The following is a 24,184-nucleotide window of genomic DNA, read 5'->3' as shown; positions in this document are numbered from 1 at the left end:
TTCCAAGGGATTCGTACATTACCCAATTTTTAACAATGTACTTTTAAAAGTGAAACGTGAGTGAATTGCCTTTAAAAAAAACCCGTAGGTGTCGGATCAAAAACGAAGTAATTAGTCCGACTCACGCTTGACTGCATATTTCTAACAGGTTTTCCTGTCATCTATAGGTAAAAAACTAGTTTGTAAAATTTTAGACCAAGTAGTCTCGGAGATAAAGGGGGAATGGTAATTTTTTTTGGATATTTTCTTAAATAACTTCTAAACTATTTATATTAAAATTACATAAGTTATATATTTAAAATTCTCAAAATGAGCTCTTTCATTTGATATGTAACACGATATAGTTTAAAGTACATTATTTTTTAATTTTCTCCTTAACCCCCCAAAAGTGGCCTCTATGTTTAGAATTCATTTGTTTACGTAAAATGTCCGTCTTTGGGTCACAAATTTACATATGTGTACCAAATTTCAACTTAATTGGTCCAGTACTTTTGGAGAAAATGGGCTGTGACAGACGGAGAGACAGACGCACGAGTGATCCTATAAGGGTTTCGTTTTTTCTTTTGAGGTACGGAACCCTAAAAGTATAGGTATGCGTAAATAATTTACCCCCGGATAAAAATAACACAGTAATGGTTTTTTAGCGCTCAAAAATCTCAAAATAACTGATGCAGTGCAATGAGTAGTACAGACTAAAAATAAAAGAAATGAATCATTTCACTAAAAATAATAACTACTACTACTGTCAAACTAAATAACACCGTCATGTTAAGGTAACATGTCTCATATTATACTACCACGACTATTATAATAAACATGATGGTGGATGTCAGTGCAAGTGTCAACTTGGGTGCGTTTACTGCGTTCCTAAATAATAATTCCTAAAAAAAATTGCAGAACTAAACTTGTCCAAAACTCGACTAGCTTCAAAAGTCACAAAAATTGCCTCAAGATCGTAAGTCACACTCATGTCACACGAGAAGGCGAAAATTCACGAAAAATGTGACTTTTGTGACCATCTGGCAACACTGGTTACCAGAGTACTTAGATTTAAAAGTGCGATATAGATCAAATAAATCATCTAGATTGTGTTACAGACGGGCGTACCGAATCGCAACCTAGGTCCGGTCAGTTATCTCTTTCTCGCTTTCACTCATAGCTACGTCCTTAACGGATGTACGGCGAAGCACCTTCCACAGGACTGAACAGCCCGAACTGGCCCGAACAGGACAAGGTTGCGGTTGCGGTCCGGTACGCCATGTGTACGCCTGTCAATTACGTTTCAGCCAACTTTTGACACTGTAAAAAAAAAAACTTTTGACACTTGTCTTATCTGACGTTACGTTGTTTTGTATGTAAAAATTATTGATTACTCTGATTACGTACTGAATTACTGATTATTTAGGGCAGTATAGTAGTTTCTTCTAGCTAATAATGTATAGTTAATTTTGTTAATATACCTATAACTTACTCTGGTAAAGGCAAATAATAATAACTTGTTAAAGATATTGTTCGTTCGCCATACTGTGATGTCGGCATAGAGTAACTTGTATATACTAACTATAGTATTAATAAGGATGTCGGACTTGCTGGAGAGCGCGGATTGTGTTAAGGTGAAGGCCGAACCGTCATGGGACCTCGCGGAGGACCTGACTGGGCACATTGACCATGTGAAAACAGAGTGTGACTGTACTGAGGAGGATGTTGAAGCGGCCCAGCTGTGCAATGACCATAAGGTTAAGGAAGAAATTAAAAACGAACAGGTTGAGCCCATTGACCAGGACATAAAAGCAGAAGAACTTGTGCTGGATCCCGAGGAGTTCCAGCGGCCCAAAGTGACTTTAGTGTGTCGAGGTTTGTTTTCAAACAATAATGACAGATTACTGATTTATTTATCACAACCTGTCTGGCCTGAGGCCTATATAAAGGTCTCCCATTCCATTCTATAGTTCGTTTTTTTTGCATTAGAAAGAAGGTAAACAAACTTGATGAGTCTTTTTATTAAAGAATATTGAAAAAGGCTTTAAAAATTAGTTTGTATTAACTTATGAAAGCAAAAGAATGTAAAAGATCATATATGATTTATAATTCTAACATATTTGCTGTGACTTATTTTTCAATGGTGATTTTTAATAAAAAGACATGTCAATATTGCTTATGGCAATATATAATGCTAAAAAACGAAACATAATTTGAATCTTTATTTTGATCAACCAAAATTGCATTTTGCTTGGCAAGTTTTGAGGTGTGGGCTCAAAGTCAATATAATAAGTTTGGTGTATATATTCAACTTTATTTCAGGGAGCCAGTTAATGCCAAGCCAGACGTGCTCTGTCAGATTGGAGCAGATGCATGTTGACATGCAACACCATACATGCACCATTTGTCAGAACACATACAAGTTCCAACAGTATTTCCCGAGTTATGACAATTGCACAGATGAAGACAAATCAAGTATTAACAAACTTGACGGTAAGTTGCAGTTTATTATTTACTTACCTGTTACTCTATTATTGACTTTGTTGGTTGATAGACCTCACAATAAGCTTAAAAATGTAAAAAGAAAAAATATTTATAAAATTATTTGAAAAAAGTGTAGAATAAGCAAACTCACAATTGTCATGCCATAGAACTTACAACAATTTCAACCATTTTGAACATTTGTTTTTTTTAAGCAATCAAAATAAATTTTCTATCTAACTATGTAACATGCTCACAAAATCTTACGAGAATTGGTTGAGAAATGTGACCTGTGCCCTGTTTATCAAAAACTTGTAACTTGTAATACAAGCGGAAGTCCCTTTGCTGCCAAAAAGTGACATCCGCTTGTTTTACAAGTAGCTTTTGAGAAACGGGCCCCTGCTTAAGGAAACATCGGACATACGAAAACATTTTTGCCAAGTTGAGATGGTGACCTTCACTATAGTTCGGTTTTTTAGCATTAGAAAGAACTTGAAAGAAGCTAAGCGATCTTAACATGTCTTTTAATTCAAAAACGCCTTTTTAAAATTAGTTAGTCACCGTACTTATAGATTACTTATGAAAGCAGAAGAATATAAATAATCATATTAGATTCATAATTGTTACATATTTGCCGTAACCTATTTTTAAAATGTGTTTTTCAATTAAAAGACACATCAAGATTGTTTACCTTATTTGTAATCCTAATAAAAAAAAAGAACTATAAGTATCTGTTATAAGTTGACGACCGGTCTGGCCTAGTGGGTAGTGACCCTGCCTGCTAAGCCGATGGTCCTGGGTTCGACTCCCAGTAAGGGCATTTATTTGTATGACGATACAGATATTTGTTCCTGAGTCATGGGTGTTTTCTATGTATTTAAGTATTTGTATATTATATATATCGTTGTCTGAGTACCCACAACACAAGCCTTCTTGAGCTTACTGTGGGACTTAGTCAATCTGTGTAAGAATATCCTATAATATTTATTTATTTTCTATCTTTCGGGCAAATACTATCGTGGTGCTCCTGTGCTAAGCCTACTGATCATTGTTATTAATTTGTACATTCATTTCAGGACAAGCTCAGCATATCACCAACACTGAGCATCCAGGCACTAAATCTTCAAGGAACAAACCACTTATACATCAGAAAACGCTTGTAGGAGAGAAACTATACAAATGTGATCTCTGTAATTATTCTAGTATCAATAAATTTAATTTTAATCGCCACGAACTGAAACATTATGGAGAAAAACCATACAAATGCGCCTACTGCAGCTACACAACTATGGAAAAGTCTTATTTAAAAGAACATTATGAAAATTATCATACTGGTAATAAAGTCTCTTACAAATGTACCCGTGCTCACTGTGCTTATACTACTGATAGTAAAAGTGATTTCGATCATCACTATGACGATATACATCCTCGCAGAAAACCCTACAAGTGTAAATACTGCAGGTATGCAGCTTCCGAGGAAGCTGATATAAGGGTACACGAAACTATACATAATGGTATAAACCCTTACAAATGTGCTTTCTGTGATTACACTACATCTTACAAACGTAGCTTAAAAGTTCATCAAATGATACATAATGGTGGAAATCCTTATAAATGTGCCCGCTGTAGCTACATTACTTTTCGTGAAAGTAATTTGAAACAGCACGAAAGGACGCATAATGGAGTAAAGCCGGAGAAAATGGAGGGTATGGTGGGGTATACGGGGTACCGGGGTAAGACTAGAGGAAGACCATGCCAAAACAGATAATACAATTAAGTAATATATAACACTATTAGAAAATAGCTATCATCACTGCTTCACCTTATGAAACAGGGTTAGAGGAAAGCAGTAAGAAAGCAACAACAAATAACAAATGTAGCTTGGGCAGGGCTGACTCATTTCAGACAGATAGAGAGAGAGAGAGAGAGAGATATGTAGTGTCTTTGTCTACTAGCACCCAAAAGATGCCCAAAAGTAAGGGATGAGTTAAGTTTATTTTGTTCTTATTTACTACAGACAAATTTGGAATATATAAAAGAAACCCGATGAAGATGCTCAGATGACGAAGAAACAGAATTTCTGCACTTTCATTGCATGTGTTCAGTCCCGAGTGTACTGAAGGAAGGATCACTTGCCAGATTTGCGGGGAGTGGGCACATCGTGTCTGTAGAGTGGAAGATAACGATGAAGAAGCTGTCCATATCTACCCAGTTTGTGAAGTAACTACGATTAAATATTCTTTACCACATCTTACCCAAGGGGTACTCCGTCTTGCGGCAAGACGGAGAACACTACCCCATTAATGAGGCAAGTCGGGATTTTTTAAAAGCTGATAATCTTATTAATTAAAATAAATTGCTGATTTTTTTATTGTTTTCAGTGAAATAATTAAAGCGAGAAATACTGATTAATTTCGTAATAAAATTCTCTATATTGTGCAATAGAAACGGAGGGTTTTATTGCCGAAATACCTTAATCTCCGTTTTACCCCACCTTCCCCTACCCACTGCAGCTTTGCTAGTTATCAGAACATTGTTTAAAAAAAAAATTAAAGTAGTGAAAAATATACAATATTTTAGAAAGTGATTACACTTAGGGCATTAAATATGTTATTCCACAAAAATGTATGACATTTTCCTAGCTTTACATGCTTTCCATACTTTTAGTAATAAGATTAATTTAAGAAAACATGAAAGGACACATACTGGTGACAAAGATATATGTAACTCCGTATAAAATAAATAAAGTCTAAGAAAAAAACGTGCCTCGGATGTCAAGAAAAGAAAAAGTCATTCTCGAATAGATGGCGCCATATACCTTTGGCCTACTCTCGGCTAGATGGCGTTGGCGACACCGTTTGATATTTAACAATTTTAACACATATCAGTGAAAGAACATGGGTCAGTGTGGTACAATAAAAATTTAAAATCATTTATCCGTAAACATATTTTGATTAATTTATACATTTTAAGTTTTAATCGTGTGTCGATAGATGGCAGTAAATGTACAGTGACTACAAAATTTACTTTGACAATAGCCCTCTAGACTATCTATTCTTTTTGCTGGTGATAAGCCTTTGAAATGTGCCGATTGTACTTACACTACTGCTTATAAGCGTTGTTTAAAATATCATCAAACCATAATGCATAGCGGGGAAAAACCTTACAAATGTAACTACTGTAGCTACGCTACACATAACAAAAGAAATTTAAGAACACATGAAAAGATACATGATAGTAATAAACTTTACAAATGTGCCTTCTGCAGTCACACAAGTACTAAAAGAAGTAATTTGAAACAGCACGAAACGATACACACCGGAGAAAAACCATACAAATGTAAGCACTGTAGCTATGCGAGTTCGCTTAGCCATCATTTAAAAAACCATGAACGGATTCATACAGGTGTAGCTTTGCTAGTGCCACTAAATGTGATTTAAAACGTCACATACATAAGATGATACTTAAAGAAACACATCCTGTATGAATATATAGCGTGGAAGTGTTTATATAAACGTCAAACGTCCACGCTTTGTGCTATCAAATTCGCTGCAGAGTTAGCTTGGTCTAACTCTACCGTTTCAAACATTCACTGCCAGACAAAAAAAATACATGTAATATTATGATATTACATGTATTTTTTTTGTCTGGCAGGGTCAATTTCTGAACACGATTTTTTTTCTGTCCGTGATGAAAATCGCGGGTTAGCATCAAATAATACTTACCATTTTTTTTTTACATAAAGAAGCCACACTTTCACACCGGGTTCCATATGAATTCACTGATTATTTGGTTTTTAGAGTACACTTAAAAATACCTAAAGGCTCAAATTACTACTCCCGTGCCCTGTCCGGAATCTACTTTTGAGCATAATGAAAAATCCTACGAAAAATTCTACATTAGTATCACTAATTTAGTGTCAAATACTTAAACTAGATGATATTTACTATCACTGAGCACATACACTATTAACTTCATTGTGGTAAATAACTCGTGATCGAAGTTTAAATTTTGTCCGAGCGCGCGAGTAAAATTTCGTCGGCAAAACTCAAAGGGCTCTCACAGCCGACGTCTGTATCTGAACCGCCTCGTGTCCCGCCTCACCTGTACTGACAGTATTCGGCCGATTCTCAAAGCAAGCGGATGTACGTCAAGCCGCGGCGTGATCGAGCAAATCGCATAAGTATTTCGGAATCCGGGTGGGCGACAATTTTTTTCTAATTTCGATGCCCCTTATAAATTTTATTTCCCACATAGCTTTTCAAAAACAATTGTCATATTTAGGAGCCCTTTATGTATCTTTATGTAAGCGATAACATAACAGTTTGGTTAAACACGATTTAAATTTTTGGCGAATTTTTTTATTACGAATTCTAATTTCTGTGCCCTAATTCCCATAGAATATTTATCTAAAACAGCTGATTAAGTGGCACGGGAATTAGAAAGTATTACATTTATTGTCAATAAATTTTTAATTGGGGGCACTGTAAGTTAATTGGCAATGTTTACGTCATATTATTATTACATATATATATTGGCATTGAATATATATTATATGTAATAATAATATGACGTATATCTTTCTATTTTACATTTAAGGAAATCTCAGAGAATGTACAAAAATCTATGAACGGTTTTTTAGTATAAGTACTATAGTACATACTTACAGGGTGGACCCGAATAATACGGGCAATTTTAATACGTAAGGTAAGGTGGGGTAAGACGACACTGGGGTAAGACTATCACTTGTATGGAATCCTCGTACTGTTAGTCTTGCGCCACCTTACCTTATTCATTTATCATATTATAATATTAAAATATTATATAAACATAAAACTATTTTTGGAATTATTACATATTATCATACCCGTACCTAAGGTTACATGAAACAAAATGAATCAAATTTACAATGGTTTTATTTTGTAAATTTGACAGCTGACAGCGTAAGCCGTATAAAGTTTTTAATATCTGGGAGACCGAGCTTTGCTCGGAAAACTTATACCTACCTAAAAACTCAAAAATGCGCGTTTTCCCAGAGACACCTAGCTAGATCGATTTTTCATCCCAGAAAACGCCCATATATGATCAAATTTTAGAGCTGTTTCCTAGATCCCCGAAATATATACAAGAATTGCTCGTTTAATAGATTAGTTGTTATAAATTAGCTTTTCTAATAGGTACAAGAAAAATTAAATATATCCTATTCTTACTATATTATAAATGAGAAAGTATCTCTGTCTGTGTGTCTATTATCTCGTCACGCTTAAGCCGCTGAAACAATATCATCTTGATAATACATATTTGGCATGGAGATAGTTTGAGGCCTGAAGAAGGACAAAGGATCTGGGGGCACGGCAGTGCCGCCGCCAAGTCGAGCAAAACAACGTGGCACGGCCGTACCATCAAATCTCAATAACATTCTATCTAAATAACATTTAATTTGAGCATGTAGTCTAAGAATTAATACACTTTAAAATCCCTTTAGTTTTGTCACTGGCACAATCACTCTCAATCAATATTATTTTAAGGTACCTCTAGCATACCCACAAGTTCCAAATTTGAAACTTAATTAGGTTTTAGCTTTTTAAGCCAATAAAAATCTAAAAATACTGCAATATTAGTCCCGTTCTAAAGATAACTGCATAATTAAGTTTGTAATCCTATAGAAATATATGCGATAACAACGTTACCTTTTAGTTCTTACAATTAGTAGGGAAAGTAAAGGTACACTACGATGGACGATGTGAGTATGAATAAAGATGTATTATGATATGTATATACATAGTATCAGTATATTCAGTATGGTATGGGTATGTTTACCCGAAAAGAAGGACAGCCTACAAAAAGAGATGGGATCATTTCAATTCATGTAAAAAGATGCAAATCTTGCAACGCAGTTCTTCTACTCTACTACAAAAAAGTTTTGGGATGTAATGTGAAACCAAGTCGGTTATTTTAGTCAGTGCCAGGGGGTATTTTGTAAGCAAGTTTTTTTTAGGAAGATTATGATATTTTTGAGAAATTACTTAACCAACCTACACTTTGAAGATTTTCCCGCAGGGCAGAGACACCCCGTATACCTATGTGTAAAGTAAGGCGGGGTAAGACTAACTTAGTTTATTTTGATCGGGGCAAGACTAACAGTATGAGGATTCCATACAAGTGATAGTCTTACCCCGGTGATAGTCTTACCCCACCTTACCTCATATGTGTTCAAACAATTTTTTGGGTTATTAATTTATGAAGGCAGCATATTCGATTTCTTCAGATTAACTTACACAATAACTTCTTCTCACTGTGCCCCTATTTATTTCTTAGTATCATTTCCTATAAGACTATAATTTCCTATTTCTTAGTATCATACACCTTGTACCTATCTACATGCAGATACATAGTGACACTTTTTAATGAATAGTTTTGTATGTAAAGGCGGACAAGTTTACGAAACTACTCAAAGTATTGTTTTGAAATATGTACATTTTACTAAGAAAGAGAGATTAGTTGCCATTAAAATAAAGGAAAGGATTAGTCAAATACGTAGTTTTTAGTGTAACATACTTTCGTAGATTTGTCGTACGAAACTAAAATTAAAGAAGGTAAATATGTCCGATGCCACTTCAGTATGGTTGCAGTATATTATTGTAGATTAAAATATACATAAATAATAGTTTTAAGTACCAAAATAAGTTAAGAAAACAATTCCCGTGCCGTGTTCTAATTTCCGTCCTAGTAAAATCTAATTTCCATGGACACACTAATTCCCGTGCCCTGACCAAAATTTTAAATTTAAATAACTTTTATAGTTTTATGAATATTTTTATCCCATAAGAAAATTAATATTTATTATATTTTTTATCAAATTCTCAGCATATTTTTTTTTGTGTAATGTTGGTATTTCAAAGTTCCATGGAAATTAGATAAAAATGCTCGTTTGGTGAAATTGACCCTGGCAGTAAATGTTTGAAATTTTTACTAAGTTTATTTCTCTATAGTCTATGGACTATAGAGAAATAAACTTAGTAAAAATAAAGTGCTCACTCTATACATCAATTTTGGTACCAAAAAGACTATTATTTTCGTAGGCGACATCTAGCATCGAGTAGCGGAATTATCAGTACCGCTACTTGATACTAGATGTCTCGTGAGTCGTGTCGTGACGCACGAAAATTGTATTGAACAACAATTTACAACTAATATTAAAGCAGAAGGAGTTGAAAATAGAGTTCCGGCTAATCTGGTTTTGGGTCGGTGCAACATCTATTATCAATCAATCAAACTTTTATTCATAAAATAGAAGTATTTTACATGTCAACACATTATTACTACCTACAATGAAAAATTACACAAAAAAATAACCAAAATCTATGTATATTTAATAATTGAAATGTATTCTTGGAAAGTAGTACATACGAAGGTACGTTTTTGAGCATTTGTTGATTACAAAATATTATATTTTTATCATGAGTCTGATTTGATTGACTCTAACTAAATTCATTAATTCAGTTCAACATAAAAATATATCTTAGCAAAAGTTGTGCGAACAATTTTCATAATATGTAATTTGATCATGTCATGCCTAATTTTCGGTCGCGGAATATTCGGTATTCGGCCGAGAGAGGGGCCGAATATTCGGTATTCGGCCAAATTCACTATTCGGGGCATCTCTAATTATTACACAGAATATCATTATTATTTTAGGTAAACTTATTTCAGCTTACATATGTATATTATCATAATACTTTTAATGCAAATTATAATCTATTTTTTATTATTATTATCTATTTAATTTACGAATTTAATTTTGATTATAAAGATACATTTATCATTATCAAGTAGCAGTGCTGATAATTCCGCTACTCGAAGCTATAGTTCGTTTTTTTTAGCATTAGAAAGAACTTGAAAGAAGGTAATTAAGCGATCTTGGCATGTCTTTTAATTGAAAAACTTTACAAAACAAAATTTTAAAAATCAATAACTATTACTTATGAAAGCAGAAGAATATAAACGATCGTATTAGATTCATAATTGTTACATATTTGCCGTAACTTAGTTTTAAAATGTGTTTTTCAATTAAAAGACATCAATATTGTTTACCTAATTTCTAATGCTAAAAAAAACGAAGTATAGATGTCGACTATGAGAACAATTTTTTGGTACCAAAACTGATGTATGGAGTGAGTACTCTATATGTATATTTTTCTCTATGGTAATATCTATAGGCACCCGCTAGGCGGGCCACTACGAATGACTTACAGACTTGAAATTTTGGATTTTAAGTATGTGATTATAGCTTACTGGATGACCAAAATTTCTGCGTTCTGGTCTTATCCAGAGGTTCTCAAATAGGGGCCTGAAAATGCGGCGAAATGGTTCCAGTAAAGGATGGTACGGCAGTGTTTGCTTCGCGCTCGACTTGGCGGGGGCACTGCCGTGCCCCCCGATAGAAGATTCACGGTCAATGAAAGCACTCTGGGCTATCAAAATCGCTGCAGAATTATCTTGGTCTAACTACTCATCATTAAAAAACAACCCCCGATAGAAAACGCACATCTAAACTCAAATCATCTGGAATCTACGGAATCCTATACCAACGTAAATTACCAATGGAAACGTAATTGAAGCCCAAAAAAAGTAAGACAATGTTGCCACTGCAATAATTTGTTTTACCATCTGTCATTCCAATAAATTTTTAGGGTTCCGTACCCAAAGAGTAAAAACGGGACCCTATTACTAAGATTCCGCTGTCCGTCTGTCTGCCTGTCACCAGGCAAGGTCCCTTTTCATAGATAATGTCACATTTAATACCTTTAAAATAAAATAATATTTAAGGCCTGTCCAGACAAGTACAATTTTTCGCTAATCTTGATTGATTACAAGAAAAGCGGTGGTGGCCGAGTAGATATGACATCCGACTTTCAATCCGGAGGTCGCGGGTTCTAATTCTGGCTCGTACCAATGAGTTTTTTGGAACTTATGTACGAAATATCATTTGGTATTTACCACTTGCTTTTCGATGAAGGAAAACATTGTGAGGAAACCTGCATATATACATCGGCGAAGAAATTCAAAGGTGTATGTGAAGTCCCCAATCCGTATTGGGTCAGCGTGGGGACTATAGCCCAAGCCCTCTTGCGAGTCAGAGGAGGTCTGTGCCACAGAACAAATAATAGTAATAAGTACAGAAGACTCACTCTCTAACAAAACGCGTCTGTTACGATCAACACAACATATCACCTTGTTGTACCATATTTTATGCAAATAAAAGAATTTTATATTTATACAGTTACAGATATGGCCGCTAGGTGGCGACAGCGCCACGCGCGGCTTATGGCAAACCCCAAAATTGGGGCCGAACGGATGCACTTTTAAGCTACCTGTAGCAAAGCGACTAAATCGCGGAGTGAGACACGCCTACCTGTGCCCAGCAGTGGGACGTATATGTATAAGGCTGAATTATTATTATTTGATGATTAAATTGTCCGATCAAATCAGGTGGTGCGGACGCTTTGGCTACTCACTAGTTTTAGTGCGAGTATCGAAACGGCCATTCGAACACCATGTTAAAAGTGAGGGTAGAAAAATGAAGGCATTCAATTTGCATGTTAATCGGTTGAGAGTTGAGAGAATGGGAGTTTTGTATTATTTCCAAAATACAATAAGCATATTGTTATAATCACAACGTTGTTTGTATTGAGCCACAGAATAAATAATAGTAGTGCCGTACAGAAAGGAAACTTCCTACAAAACCGAAGTTAGACAGCGGTTTGGGTCGAATCATGCTGTCATCCCTAATAATAGTAATAATTGCTCGGAGAAATGCTGAGCCGAGCCGAGCCGAGCCGAGTTTGGCCGAAGTCAGGAGTTTCGCACCCCTGATTGTACCTCACGTAACATAAGGCTATTTCCGAGGATTAGCCTAACAGAAGTACCTATGTCCCTACTAATGAATAGTATTAGAAGTATTAGGACAAATTAATTATTTTCAGAATATATTTTAATTTGGTCGCTTTTTCTTACTATATGATGACATTTATTTCAGTTTACTAATGAATAGGTATCGGATCGGATGGAGCGGGAAACAACCTCAAACTTTTGAAACTTATCAAACAAACCACATGACGCAACTCAATTCGTTCATTCGATCGAAGCAACATGTTGCCGTCCGTTCCCATTCGCTCTCTCATTCGGCCAGTGGCAACCGCGGCGTGATGGCGTGTCTCAGTTTATTACGGACTAGCGGTTTATTTTTATTGTTATTCTTAATAACAAACGCCTACGCGGTGTTCCAACCATGGATATTCGCAGTGAGTGTGAACGAAAGCAGTTGTGCCGAAAAAAAATGTGTTTTAAATTTGAATTTGGAAGTTTCGAACGTGGATTCGTGGTCGTTAACCCGAGAGCCGGCGGTTCGCGGTGCGCTGTGCAATCCTACGATCACCAAGGATGTTTTAGATACTGAATTAATTGTTCAGAAGAATGATAGAATGTTTTTCTGTGCCAAAGTCGGCGAGCAGTGGCTTCACCAAGGAGTTGATTTATATTTGGATGGTGACGTCATAGGAATCAGGTATGTTGGTTACGCCCCGCGGATTTGCTTCGCTGGTTCTCAATCATAGCTTGAACTAAAATATGATAACCCTTTCGAGTTAGGTAATAAGTTTGTTTTTGTTGTGGGTAGACATACAAAACAAGTTAAAATAGTAATCAAACTTAAATGTTGAGGAAATATAGTTTGCACCGGCTCGAAATACGAATCAATTGGGTATAACACTTTTATATGACTTTTATCATTTGCAACCTCTCAGCCTGATAACGGTTTACGCTCAAAAGTTGATAATTTGTACAGTATCAACGGTGGGTGTATGAAATATTGACATTCAATATTGTTGATTTTGATAAGCTGTAGATACCTAAATAATTTTTATTACTGGGCTATGGGACCGCGAAAATACCAGTGGGTAAATTTCGAGCAACTATGCCTATCACTCTAATTAAAATAAAACAGAAAATATGCCCGAAATGTGAACTTCGGTGTTCGCGGTAAGCACACTCTGTTGAACGAAATATGTAAATGCTAAATACAAAAACAAAACCGTTCGAAAATTATTCGAATTTTGAATGCATAGTAGAAATTACTTTGCATGTGTAATTGTTTGTTCAGTTGACTTATGCTAATTAATTTTTTGCGTCGCAACCCCGTTATTCTAACACCGAATGAGTCATAAGAGTTAATTTCATTATGCAACGCCTCATTTTACGGTCGCTGTATTGAAAGCGATTTTTTGTGATGTTATGTAATGTCTATGGTCTGGTGATTCCCTTAATTTTTTTTTAATTTTTAACTTCCCAGAAGATATTGTGGTCTCTGTCATTTTTGCTTATCGGAGTGATAGAGATTTTACAGTTAACTGTGACTATTATTATAGTATAATAGGTATAATAAAATGTAATAAATTAATTGAAAAAACTCAGCGCCGGAGGGCCGTAGGTATGTTTATTCGTTTATTCGCAATTACCACCGATATGTTGTAAATACTTGTAGACTTCGATAACTCGAATAATAGTAGCCTATTACAATTTTATTAGTGACCGACCAAAACCGGTTTTCTGCCGAAACTGAAAGTTCGGTTTTGCTATTGTTTCTGCCAAACCCGAACCTTCGGTCAAAACATGATTTTATATTTCGAAACCGATACTTCGGTTGGACACTACCGAAAATACAATCTTGTAAATTTCGAGGCGGTGAGAAGTTTTTTTTTTTCAATTTATTTGGGACAATAACAGTAACACACAGGGTTTAGACACAGAAATAAAGAATAGGTTTTTTTAACCGAAACTGAAATATACTTGGTCAAGCAGATCTTGTCAGTAGAAAAAGGCGGCAAATTTGAAAAATGTAGGCGCGAAGGGATAGCGTCTCATAGAAAATTTGAATTTCGCGCCTTTTTCTACTGACAAGATTTGCTTGACCATCTATAGGTGCCTATGATTTTTATGCCGAAACCTACCGCAAACAAAACCTCGGGTGACCTCAGTTAGCCACTAATTACAATGTACCTGCAGGTACCTTTTTTGCTTATGTGTACTTACAAAACCTTTTATTTACTCATGAATTTGTAGCAAGTATATAAACAAATAGTTTTAATACTGACAAATATTTGAGTTCAAAATAAACATTAATTTAATATGCGTTATCTCCTCAAGTTCTTTATTATTTACATTTACCTCTATATACATATATATTATGTTACACACGTGTACACGCTTCGGTACATACTACATAGTAATATTCACTAATTCGTTGTTTTCCTTGAAGTTGTATCCAGACGAGACAATTTTTCGCCAATTAATCTGATGAAATTCTCCGATCGAACAGGGCCGTGCGGACGCAAATACCAATTTGATTCCCCGATCACATCAGCAGGTGCGGACGCAAAAATGCCAATTTTCATAGTAGAATGCAAATTGGTGATTTAATTTGTGTACGTGTGGATGCTAGATGTGGCAACATTGTCTTACTTTTTTTTTTGTCTTGAATTACGATTTTCAGTATACATTAATTATTTAATACAAGTTTTTACATTCGCTGCTCTTCAGTATAAATGGCAAATGGCAACACAGCGTTGTGCAATTATTGCAATATGATTGGTCTGCGCACGCGCCGCCCACGTGTCCGTCCCGTTGGCAGATAACCAGACGCCGCACAGACGATGTTTACTTTTAGATTTTTATGCGTCCCCGTCATATTTTAGATACCGAGTCATGCTTTACTTTATTACTTATGCAATATATGTAATTGACCGAGCTTTAGCGAAGGTCTCCGTTTCACCTTGGGCAAAAATACTTTCGTACGTCTGGATGCTCGATTCAGGTAGCAATCTACACCGATTCTCGTGAAATTTTGTGCTTTTGGCTTACCACGAACCACGTTTGACCTGTTGCCTCCCTCACACTTACGTACTACTTTACAAGTGCGACAGAGAGGTTCGTCGAACGTCTTTCGCGGTAGGTCATCTGGTTCTATGATTAAATCGATTTTTTGTCGATTCAGTTTTTGGGTCAAACTCAAAACTATGTTGGCGTCAATAGTTACACAAGTAGACTAACAAGGCGATAATAATCGTTTATCCCTTTCCATCATACCAATACGTCGGAAAGGGACAAACGATTATTATCGGCTTGTCAACTTTAGTAGACGTTTATGAATAAGGGGGTTATTATTCTTTAAAAACTTTGAACAAGATGTGTAACGTCTATAACGCGTTCGAAACATGTTGCGGTAATTAATTATGACTTCAAAGTTCAAATTTAATATGCGAGTTAATATAAACCGTTATAAATACCTAATTTTACATTTATTGTTAGTATGACCAGTTGACCACAGAATAATTAATAGTACTACCGTACAGAAAGGAAACTTCCTACAAAACCGAAGTTTGACAGGGTCGAAACATGCTGTCCCTTTCTAATATATGGCACTACCCCCTTTCGGTTATTTAGGGTTGTCAAAAATCAAGTGATTATCTTATCTGTGGTCGTGCACGCAAAAGGAAGTCAAGTGGTGCCAACCCTAATAATTGCTCGGAGCAATGCTGAGCCGAGCGGAGCCGAGTTTGACCGAAGTCAGGAGTTTCGCACCCGGTGTGACGCATGATGATTTCTGTTTAATTGCTCTATTCTGGCAAATGACAAGCTACTAAGCCCCGTCACAGAATAAATAATAGTACTAGGTAGAAGACTCACTCCAACAAAACGCGTCTGTTACGATCAGGACAGATATGGCCGCTAGGTGGCGACAGCGCCACGCGCGGCTTATGGCTAGCCACTAAAATTGGGGTGGAACGAATGTACTTTTAGCTACCTGTTGCAAAGTGATGAAATCGCGGAGTGAGCCACACCTGATGGTAAAGTTTATGCCATAAAGAATCATAGAATGTAGTAAATACACTAACTGTAAACTGTACTGACTGTACTGTCTGTAACTGTAATTATTTACATAGTATTTTTTTTTATGGATTAAATAAATGAATTAAAATAGTAGGTGTAGTGTATGTATAAGTACCTAGGTACTAAGTCATTTAATCAGTAATTACTTAGGTAAGATAAGAGGTTTAAAATTCTATTAATATGATACTTAATCAGATTAATTTCCGCCCGTAGTAGGCAATTACAAAAACTAGTTAAAATCTGTGCGATATCGTACTAATTGCTGATACCTAAATAGATAGGTATTAATATATCATTAGCGATTGTTACCGAGAGATTAAATTTTAGGTAGTAGTTTTAAAATTATCACTCGATACTCACGCGACAAATGAAGAGTATTGTAATCGATCACGACTAAAGATATCTACCTTGATATTATTATAAGGAGATATGATATATGTACACTACAAAATACAAGCGCAGGTGGCCATCGCTGAGTGCCACGCCTGCCATTACTTGAAAGTTGGACCACTCGGATCCGTGGCACTGTAAAAAGCTGAAGCGGCTATTTGAACGATGTCATATGCGAATGATGGTTCGCGGTAGGTTCTCTGGCGCTAAGCGAGATTAGAGATTAGGCACACAAACGTCAAACATATGCACTCAAACGTTCGACCCCACCCTTCAATCACTTATGTTTCACGCTCATTGTTGCCTCGCAGTGTTGCCAACTCGGATTTTGATAAAATGCTAGACTAATGTCTAGATTATGCCAAAATTAGGCCAAAGTTTTTTTAAATATGCTATAATGTCACTTGAAATTAAACACTTAAAACACATACATTTTTCAAATTTGCCGCCTTTTGATACTGACAAGATCTGCTTGACCAACTTTATATAGTCCGTCGACGTCCATCCGCCCACGAAAGACAAAATTCATATGAAAATATGTACCACATAAGGCGATGGTGCAAACTTAGCTTAGACTAAATTATGCAAAAAAATATGCCAGATGCTAAATGGAAAATTTTGGTGCCAAACCGAGTGAAAATATGCCAGATCTGGCATCATTTATACCAAGTTGGCAACCCTGGTTTCTCGGCATAACTGGTTCACTCTGGATGGTTATCGACCCGTCTCGCTTAGTGTTTGGGTGGTTCCCTTCTGCATATATTTGATGACCGGTCTGGCCTAGTGGGTAGTGACCCTGCCTGTGAAGCCGATGGTCTTGGGTTCGAACCCCGGTAAGGGCATTTATCGTGTTTTGAACACAAATATTTGTTCCTGAGTCATGGGTGTGTTTTATACAGGGTGTTTGGTACATCGTTTGCAAAATTAAAACGGCAGATAGGTTGAGTCATTTGCTATCTTCTTAGGCCTAGAAATTTTTAATTGCGCACACATTTTTTTTTCACTTCTATGCCAGTTTATCATAATTTTAAAATTTTTACTTGCGTAGTAGTAAAAAAACCATGGCCAATTTTATTTTTCTAGGCATGAGAAAATAGCAGATGACTCAACTAATCTGCCGTTTTAATTTGGCAAACGATGTACCAAACAGCCTGTATGTACATAAGTATGTATTTATCTATATAAGTATGTATATCGTCGCCTAGCACCCATAGTACAAAGCTTTACTTAGTTTGGGGCTAGGTAAATCTGTTAAAAAAAGAAAAAATATATTAGGTACCGAATATACGAAGTATACAAACCTAATACCTATACTTACCTTCCTTCCTACCTTCCTTCCTACCTTCCTTCCTTCCTTCCTTGGTATACAGGGTGGAAAGATAAGTCGCGGGCCCTGGAGGGAAACTACCTTAAATCCTTAAGCTGGCTCATTTTACTTAAAGGACACATTCCTTTATTTTTAAAAAGAAACAAAACTGCATTCAAATGTTTTCTAAAACTCGCTTGCCTCGCCCGGGACTCGAACCGACTAAAAATTCCAAAAAATAAAAATCGCAATTTTATTTTACTAGTCGATACAGTTAATGTCAATGATAACATTTCTCCAAGAAACATTAGGTCTTACACTCGTCAGTCGTACAAAATATCCATAAAATCTAATATTTAGTACTTAATTTTTTTTTTTGACAAGCGAAATTGAAGAAAAAAAGAAAAATACTTTAAATGCAGTTTTGTTTCTTTTTAAAAAATAAAGGAATGTCTCCTTTAAGTAAAATGAGCCAGCTTAAGGATTTAAAATAGTTTCCCTCCAGGGCCCGACTTATCTTTCCACCCTGTATATAGCTTCTAATTCGCTAATAGCACAGTACAGAATAAGTAATAAATAGAGTAGTGGTCGATGATCGTATAAGGTTGTCTGCAAGAAATCGCTTTTTAGCGATAAGTCAGTAGTCAGTATATTGTTTACCTTTACTAGACTTACAGTCTGTTTTTTTTAGCATTAGAAAGAACTCCGCAGAAGTAAGCTTGTGGTTCCAAATCCGGCACTTTTAGCGGTAATAATTTGAAGTAAATTATATGTATTGACCATGCTACATTAGATAATTCAATAATTATTAACAATTAAAGAGCCTGATAAAAACTGCACGCTTGCTTCTGTGGAGTTCTTTCTAATGCACCGGGCAAGTGCGAGTCGGACTCACGCACGAAGGGTTCCGTACCATAATGCAAAAAAAGGCAAAAAAAACGGTCACCCATCCAAGTACTGACGTTGCTTAACTTCGGTCAAAAATCACGTTTGTTGTATGGAAGCCCCACTTAAATCTTTATTTTATTCTGTTTTTAGTATTTATTGTTATAGCGGCAACAGAAATACGTCATCTGTGAAAATTTCAACTGTCTAGCTATCACGGTTCGTGAGATACAGCCTGGTGACAGACGGACGGACGGACGGACAGACAGCAGAGTCTTAGTAATAGGGTCCCGTTTTACCCTTTGGGTACGGAACCCTAAAAACGAACTATACTGTATTGTTGAGGAAAGCAATAAAGAATATTTGTATGCGGTACCTAATTAACAAACAAAGAATACTAATTTTACCCGTCTTTTGCCCATGCCAATAACCAATACCTATTAATGCCACATTGTACGCTTAGCAACTCTAATAACACATTGTAAATTAAACTTTATTGCACTCAGATAGAGTCTTTTACCGGTTAAACGTCAATAAGTACAATACGTGGAAGGCAAACAAGACACTATTTCGTTCAGTACCTATTGTTTTCAACATGAATTGCCATTTTGAAGGAATAACGAGTAAAATGAGGTTTAGTATAAATTATGCAGAATTACTGTAAAGATTTTCCTTATTTTATTAATAAATTTTTACTATCTATTGTTTTATTTGCATAATATAATGGGCCATTTGATTTTAAATACTTTTTTATTATGTCTATTCAGAATCCCGAGCTCTTTCGATCCTATAGTCGCACCAATAAAAGTCTGCAGCGGATTTGATAGCCCACGCAGTGTAAGTGTTATTTATACGTCATAATTTCATAGAAGTTTGACGTTTAAAATGACACTTGCACTGCGTGGGCTATCAAAATCGCTGCAGACTTTTTACGGTCTTACTCTAATAAGAGAAAAAAAGTGTTCCGAGATTTTCGTTTCCATTCCATAGCCATTTTTCTTAGACTTTGTATGGCGGTAACGGAATGCAAGGACCGAAAAAGGTATGGATACTTTAGGACTTTTTTTCACCTATTATGTAGTATCGAAAGGTATTGTAATTCTGAGTAAAAAAATGTAGTGCACAACTTTAAAATTAAATATCCCAGTTCGGTCTCAGTTTTTTTCGTAAAGGTACTTTTAGACTTACATAATGCGATTTACAATGTAGTACTATTGCGAAATACTTGTAGTAGGTAATCATGAGTCAAAATACTCTTGAAATACTCATTAAAGAAACATTGCACGCGACTCACGAACCAATGAAACATGCATTTAACTTTCATCCTTATTCCTTTTAACTTAAAATACAATTTCCGATACAGATATTAGTGACATGCGTTCGATTGGCGGTATCAGCTGCCAAAATTTTCCAACTAGTGACGTCACAACATGACGTCATTCATATCGAGTCGCTATATCGGTGCCGCTCAGCTGACGCATACTGTCACTTTTAAAGAGGTCATAATTTTTCGTTTTATTAATGTTTTTAACGACTTTTTTTATATTTAGGTGTTTCATTGTGCCAAAGCGAAATGTTTTATGACACTTTAACGAAAACTTTCTAAATATTGTCTAGCATATTGCATAATAGTACTTTTATTAGATGAAGTCGCAGGCTGTAACTAGTTCACTGGCAGTGTTGCCAACTGGGATTTTGAAAAAATGATAGACTACAGTTGCCTCCAGAAACTCGCGAACTAAATTGACATGAGTTTGACAAATAAAATGTACCAGGAATAGCAAAGAAAAAATAGTCACGGGTATATGTCGATAAAATGATATCGATAAGTAGGTGATTGCACTTACTACCCATGTCATAATATTTTATAAAGGGGTCAGAAACGATTTCGATTTATATGAATGTGACGAGAAAAGTGGTTGATTGGATTGTAAGATTGTAACGTTGCCGATCAAATCAGGAGGTGCCGATGCGAAACTGACAAATTTCAATGTTAGTATGCAGGTTTGGGGGCAAGTTGTATATTTCAAGAGCTCGGTTGTCGCCATAAATCTAAAATCGGTGATTTAATTTTATACATGTGGCCGGTAGATGACACAAATTAAATGAGAAATTAATCACATTGTACGAAAAATTTCCCCGTTTGGACCGGCCTTTTCTTTGTAGGTATTTTGAGCCAAAATCACTGTTTCTATGTTATCACCTAACTTGTTACTCTAACTGTAAGTTTTCGTAACAAATTTATAAAACAAAATAAAATATTTATTTAATTACAATATGTTTAAGTACATTACAATTACAAAAATGCACAATTTTCGAAATACCAAGTAACATTTGTAAAATAACTTAAACATACATTTTAACCGACCGCGCAACAGTAGCGCCACTAGCGGTGAATTATCGCGATATTCTCTAATTCAAACTTTTTGAAAATATCGATATGAACACTATGAACAGCACTGGCCAAACTGTGGTATCATTTGTGCACATTGACCTGTCAATTTAGTTCGCGAGATTCTGGAGGCAACTTGTAGTTCACTGGGTACAGTATAATGTAAGTACAGTCAAGGAATTTAAATTCCGACCCATTTCGTACTTTGTCACAGTGACAACCGTATGAGGTCTCTAGCGGATTTCATATTGATTGTCACTGTGACAAAGTACGAAATGGGTCGGAATTTAAATTCCTTGACTGTACCTATACCGGGTACTCCGCTTAGCGTGATTCATTTATGATTGCGGTGACTACCTTAGTACTAGCATCCACGTATTGATACGGATATCTTCGGATTTATCCGCGTGATAAAATAAGTGTCCTGACTATCTACCTTTATGATTGACATATCCAGATATTATCTTGTATTTTTGAAATATAGGTCCCATTTATAAATCAGTTCATATGTTTATACTTTATACACATTATCTTTAACTGCTTCTCTGGTCATGAAAAAATGGAAAAAAAAATCAAAAAGGATCGGATTATCTTCACAGATGTAGGTATTTATAGTTTTCAGTATAGTACTATCGAGCCAACATAATATTTCAGGATATTTTTCTATTAATCACCGATTTAAATTAATAATAAATTTGCGTGATAATGTCATAAGAAAACATTAGGTACCATTACATTCATAATCATAAATCATTTATTTTGCTTAAAACATGGTACAATAGATGGTCAACAATTATAAGTGAAGCATACATTTCACCAGTAGCTGCCGTGCAAAATTTATACCTACAATTATTTTAAACTAACAAAGTCATAACAAAATATTTATAATTATAGGGATCACATAAAAATAATAAAATACATTAGTAATATTACACATTAGTCACAATACATAAAACACAGTAGTACCTAAGGATTAATTTCAATAATTAAGAGATTCGAAAAATGTCAAGAATATAAAAGAACTTAAGACTACATACCAATTTAACAATTATAATAATCAAAATAATCACTGACACGATAGAAGCATTCGTCTATTAACCATTTTTTTTAACCTAGATTTAAATAAATTAAGTGGTAATTCTTTAATGTCATCATGTAAACGATTATAGATACTAATTGACATACATAATTACTCCGAGTACACAGCGCATTCTTGCCATGCAATGGAGATTCGTCCACAACTATACCATGGAGATCCGTCCACAACGTGACACTTTTTCGTTCATGACCGGTGTTCTTCAATAAAAGGGATGTTTACAAAAACTACATAACTGACTACACTGGTTGACACCTGAAACGATTAACAATGTTCTTAAAAAAGTGTCAACCGCTCTAAGCAGTTAGGTTGTTTTTGTAATCATCATCTCAGCCATAAGACGTCCACTGCTGAACATAGGCCTCCCCCTTTTTTGGGGGGTGAATGCCATAATCGCCACGCTTGGCAGGCGGGTTGGCGATCGCAGTCGAGTACACCGAAATTGAGGGACGCTGCTGCCCGTCCACCGGTGGTCTTATGGACGTGGTTTAAGGACATACCCGGGTCCTGGACGTAGTTTAAGGTTTTTGTAAACATCCCTTCAATTTATAAGTCGTTATCACGTCAAAACACTTTTGAAAGATAAGTCGCGGCAAATATGTAACAATTATGAATCATATACGATTATTTACATTAATTTGCTTTCATTTAAAAAAGCGTGTTGCAATTAAAAGACACGCTAAGATAGCGTAGTCTTTTCTAATGCTAAAAAACGAACTATAGATTTAAAAAATGCAACATCGTAAATGTTCGATCCATTGCGCACCGTCATCGATTTGTTTACATGAAAGGCGAAGCTTTAACCGTTTCTGCGAAGTGCAAACCTATACAGACAGTCAGGCGGGCCAAGGTGAAGTTTACATGTATGTGTTTACTGTTTACACATCCTTTGTTAGGGACGTAGCTTCCAAACGGTAGCCACGGAAATACACTGTGTTTATGTCTTCCTTCTCAATAATACCACGGAATAAATAATAGTACTCGTACAGAAAGGAAACTTCCTACAAAACCGAAGTTTGACAGCGATTCAGGGATGAATCATGCTGTCCCTGTCTAATATATAGCACTATCCCTTTCGGCTGTCTAAATTCAAGACATTTATCTTATCTGTTGCCGTGCACGCAAAAGGACGTCAAGTTGTGTCAACCGTAATAATTGCTCGGAGCAATGCTGAGCCGAGCGGAACACAGATACACAGAGATAGGACAGAGATAGTGGCGCAAACTGGTGTTCGACGGTCGCAAAATCCACGATGACGCTTGGTTTAAAGCCCCCTCCAGACTATGCGCGTGAATCGCGGGCGAAGCCGCGAACGCGAGTGTGGAGTCGATTTCGCTGTCTGCGAAAATCGACGCCACACTCGCGTTCGCGGCATCGCGCCGCGATTCGCGCACGAGTGTGGAGGAGGCTTTAGGGTTGGCCTAATAATTGCTCGGAGCAATGCTGAACGTAGCCGAGTTTGCCCGAAGTCAGGAGTGTCTCCCTACTGATCTCACCCGTCTGGTGAAAATCACGTACCCCACCCCACAGACAACCACAGATTACTAAATAGTTACTACGTAACCTACACCTTGTCTTGTCAGCTTTGTTTACGTACCGGACATATGAGAGGCGAGTTTCAGCCATTTTGCAAAATAACAGGCCAAGGCAACATAAAGTAAACACATGTCCATTGTTAGCTTCCGGACTATGTATTTGCTACATTTGT

At 36.0% G+C, this 24,184-nt stretch overlaps 2 protein-coding genes across 3 annotated transcripts in view; both read left to right on the top strand.

Annotated features, from left to right (window-relative positions):
• LOC134676164 (unextended protein) overlaps nucleotides 1–24,184 on the top strand; it is a 304,119-nt gene that overhangs the window by 183,134 nt on the left and 96,801 nt on the right. The window contains exon 1 of one of the 2 annotated variants that reach the window (XM_063534449.1): nucleotides 12,643–13,027. The exons of the other annotated variant lie outside the window; for it this stretch is intronic. Coding sequence (XP_063390519.1) covers nucleotides 12,669–13,027 — 359 coding nt within the window. The 5' untranslated portion in view covers nucleotides 12,643–12,668. Of the gene's footprint in view, nucleotides 1–12,642; nucleotides 13,028–24,184 lie in introns of those variants that run through there. 2 annotated transcript variants of the gene reach the window in all.
• On the top strand, nucleotides 1,367–7,181 carry LOC134676549 (zinc finger protein 271-like). The gene is made up of 4 exons (XM_063534939.1): nucleotides 1,367–1,854; nucleotides 2,302–2,472; nucleotides 3,537–4,166; nucleotides 7,168–7,181. The coding sequence occupies exons 1-4, from the start codon at nucleotides 1,578–1,580 to the stop codon at nucleotides 7,179–7,181; spliced, it is 1,092 nt and encodes a 363-aa protein (XP_063391009.1). The 5' UTR covers nucleotides 1,367–1,577.

This window comes from Cydia fagiglandana, chromosome 24 (genome assembly GCF_963556715.1).
Source record: "Cydia fagiglandana chromosome 24, ilCydFagi1.1, whole genome shotgun sequence".
In the NCBI taxonomy this organism is placed as follows: Eukaryota; Metazoa; Arthropoda; class Insecta; order Lepidoptera; family Tortricidae; genus Cydia; species Cydia fagiglandana.
The sequence above is the reverse complement of the archived record's forward strand: the minus strand, read 5'-3'. Positions and strand labels throughout refer to the sequence as shown.

What these genes read in the sequence shown, in the direction of transcription:
- LOC134676549 (XM_063534939.1), top strand. Translation starts at nt 1,578, where the DNA reads ATGTCGGACTTGCTGGAGAGCGCGGATTGTGTTAAGGTGAAGGCCGAA. An exon ending in AGTGACTTTAGTGTGTCGAG is followed by an intron (nt 1,855 to 2,301) that starts GTTTGTTTTCAA and finishes ACTTTATTTCAG; the next exon opens with GGAGCCAGTTAATGCCAAGC. An exon ending in AAGTATTAACAAACTTGACG is followed by an intron (nt 2,473 to 3,536) that starts GTAAGTTGCAGT and finishes CATTCATTTCAG; the next exon opens with GACAAGCTCAGCATATCACC.